Raw genomic sequence first — 1,768 nt, 5'->3', positions numbered from 1 at the left:
GCAGATCTGCCCTCGCAGAGGAGGGAGAGCTTGTACCTGAATAAAACTTGGTCTTAAAGGTGCCACTGGACTGTTTTGGGCCGGGGGGGGTGGGGCTCTGCAGCTTACCTGGCTGCTTCTTGCTCTGACTGAGGGCTGCTGGGAGCAGGGGGTGGGGCTTGTTTCATGTGCCCGCCCCCTGAGCTCTTTACTGCCGGAGCTCCACTCCTGTGCGCTCCTGCAGGAAATGACCCCTGTCGACCGCACGGTTATGCAGGGAGTGGTCCTCAGTTTCGTTTGCAAAGCAAACCCATGGCGGGTCATTCTGACAAACAGGTGCACACCCACACGAGCAGGATGCAGGCATGCTCACGGGGCTTCTGTGGCACGCAGGGCTGGCCACTGGTCCTTCTTCGCCGATGCTGCAGGATTCTATGTCCTGGCTGTAATCATGAGCTGTAACAGGTGGTCTGAATCTCCGATCATGCCCTTCTGTCTTGCCCTCAGGTGCTCCTCTGGTGAAGGCCCTTCCCGTCAACCCCACAGACCCAGCAGTGACGGGCCCTGATATCTTCGCCAAGCTGGTCCCGATGGCCGCCCACGAGGCATCTTCGCTGTACAGGCAAGTGGGTGTCGGGGTTTCTCCCGCCCGACCTCGACCGTTGCGTCTTTGCAAAGAGGGTGGGAGTGTTTTGTTTCCGCCTGCGAGCAAAATGAAATTGGCTGGCATCAGAAGGTGGGAGAAGGAGGGCTTCATTGGAAGGTCCATGGGTTTGGGGGAGGAGGTTTCTCCTGCGGGTCTGCTCCTAAGGAAGGGGGCTGGCTACTGGGACGTGGAGCATGTGTGTGAGTCAGTGAAGGCTGTGGTTCAGGCAATACAGCAACGCTCCCTGTAAGGTGTCTTGGGAGCATTAAAGTTGTGAGCGAGCGGTTTGGCTGTTGCATGAATTAGTTTACTCTGGAGCCATCCTTCCTGTGAGCCAGTTTGGTGTAGTGGTTAAGTGCGCGGAGTCTAATCTTGGAGAACCGGGTTTGATTCTCCACTCCTCCACTTGCACCTGGCTGGATGACCTTGGGCAAGCCTTAGTTCTGACAAGAGCTGTCCTTGAAAAAGATCAGTTTCTATCAAGAGTTCTCTCAGCCCCGCCTACCTCACAGGGTGTCTGTTGTGGGGAGGGGAAGGGAAGGGAAAGGAGCTTAGAGCCAGTTTGGTGTCCTGGTTAAGTGCGCGGACTCTAACCTGGGAGAACCGGGTTTGATTCCCCACTCCTCCGCTTGCAGCTGCTGGATGGCCTTGGGTAAGCCGTAGTTCTTTCAGAGCTGCCCTTAAAAAAGAGCAGTTTCTGTCGGAGCTGTCTCAGCACCGCCTACCTCACAGGGTGGCTGTTGTGGGGAGGGGGAGGGAAAGGAGTTTGTAAGCCGCTCTGAGACTCCCTTGGGTAGTGAAGGGCAGGGAATAAATCCAATCTCTTCTTCTTCCTGAGCTGAGACAAAAATGTGAGCTAGCTGTAAGAAGTCATGCCATAAAAACAGTGTGCTGTTATGTGTTTGGAGTGCGGGACGGAGCCCCTCTCCCAGGAGAGGGGTCCTGGCCAATCACCATACCTGCCTGCGGTGGAGAGGCCCCTCCCTGCCCACCCACTGTTGTAGCTCAGCCCCCCCTTCTCCTTTCTCTGCCCTAGCGAAGAGAAGGCCAAGCTGCTGAGAGAAGTGATGGCCAAGATCGAAGCCAAGAACGAAGTGCTGGAGTAAGTCTGCTTTTTGTTTCTGAATGGGGGGGGGAGGTGGC

The 1,768-nt window shown here is 56.2% G+C and overlaps 1 protein-coding gene across 1 annotated transcript in view; it reads left to right on the top strand.

The window, feature by feature from the left end:
• Positions 1-1,727, top strand: part of LOC107116430 (tyrosine-protein phosphatase non-receptor type 23-like) — a gene marked incomplete at both ends in the record, with an annotated part of 22,461 nt that extends 20,734 nt beyond the window's left edge. Inside the window, 2 exons of the mRNA XM_015418321.1 lie at positions 487-601; positions 1,662-1,727. Coding sequence (XP_015273807.1) covers positions 487-601; positions 1,662-1,727 — 181 coding nt within the window. The remainder of the gene's footprint in view (positions 1-486; positions 602-1,661) is intronic.
• Positions 1,728-1,768: the final 41 nt, after the last annotated feature.

This window comes from Gekko japonicus, unplaced genomic scaffold (assembly GCF_001447785.1).
Source record: "Gekko japonicus isolate JY-2015 unplaced genomic scaffold, Gekko_japonicus_V1.1 scaffold6859, whole genome shotgun sequence".
Classification (NCBI taxonomy): domain Eukaryota; kingdom Metazoa; phylum Chordata; class Lepidosauria; order Squamata; family Gekkonidae; genus Gekko; species Gekko japonicus.
This window is presented reverse-complemented; position numbering and strand designations above follow the sequence as displayed.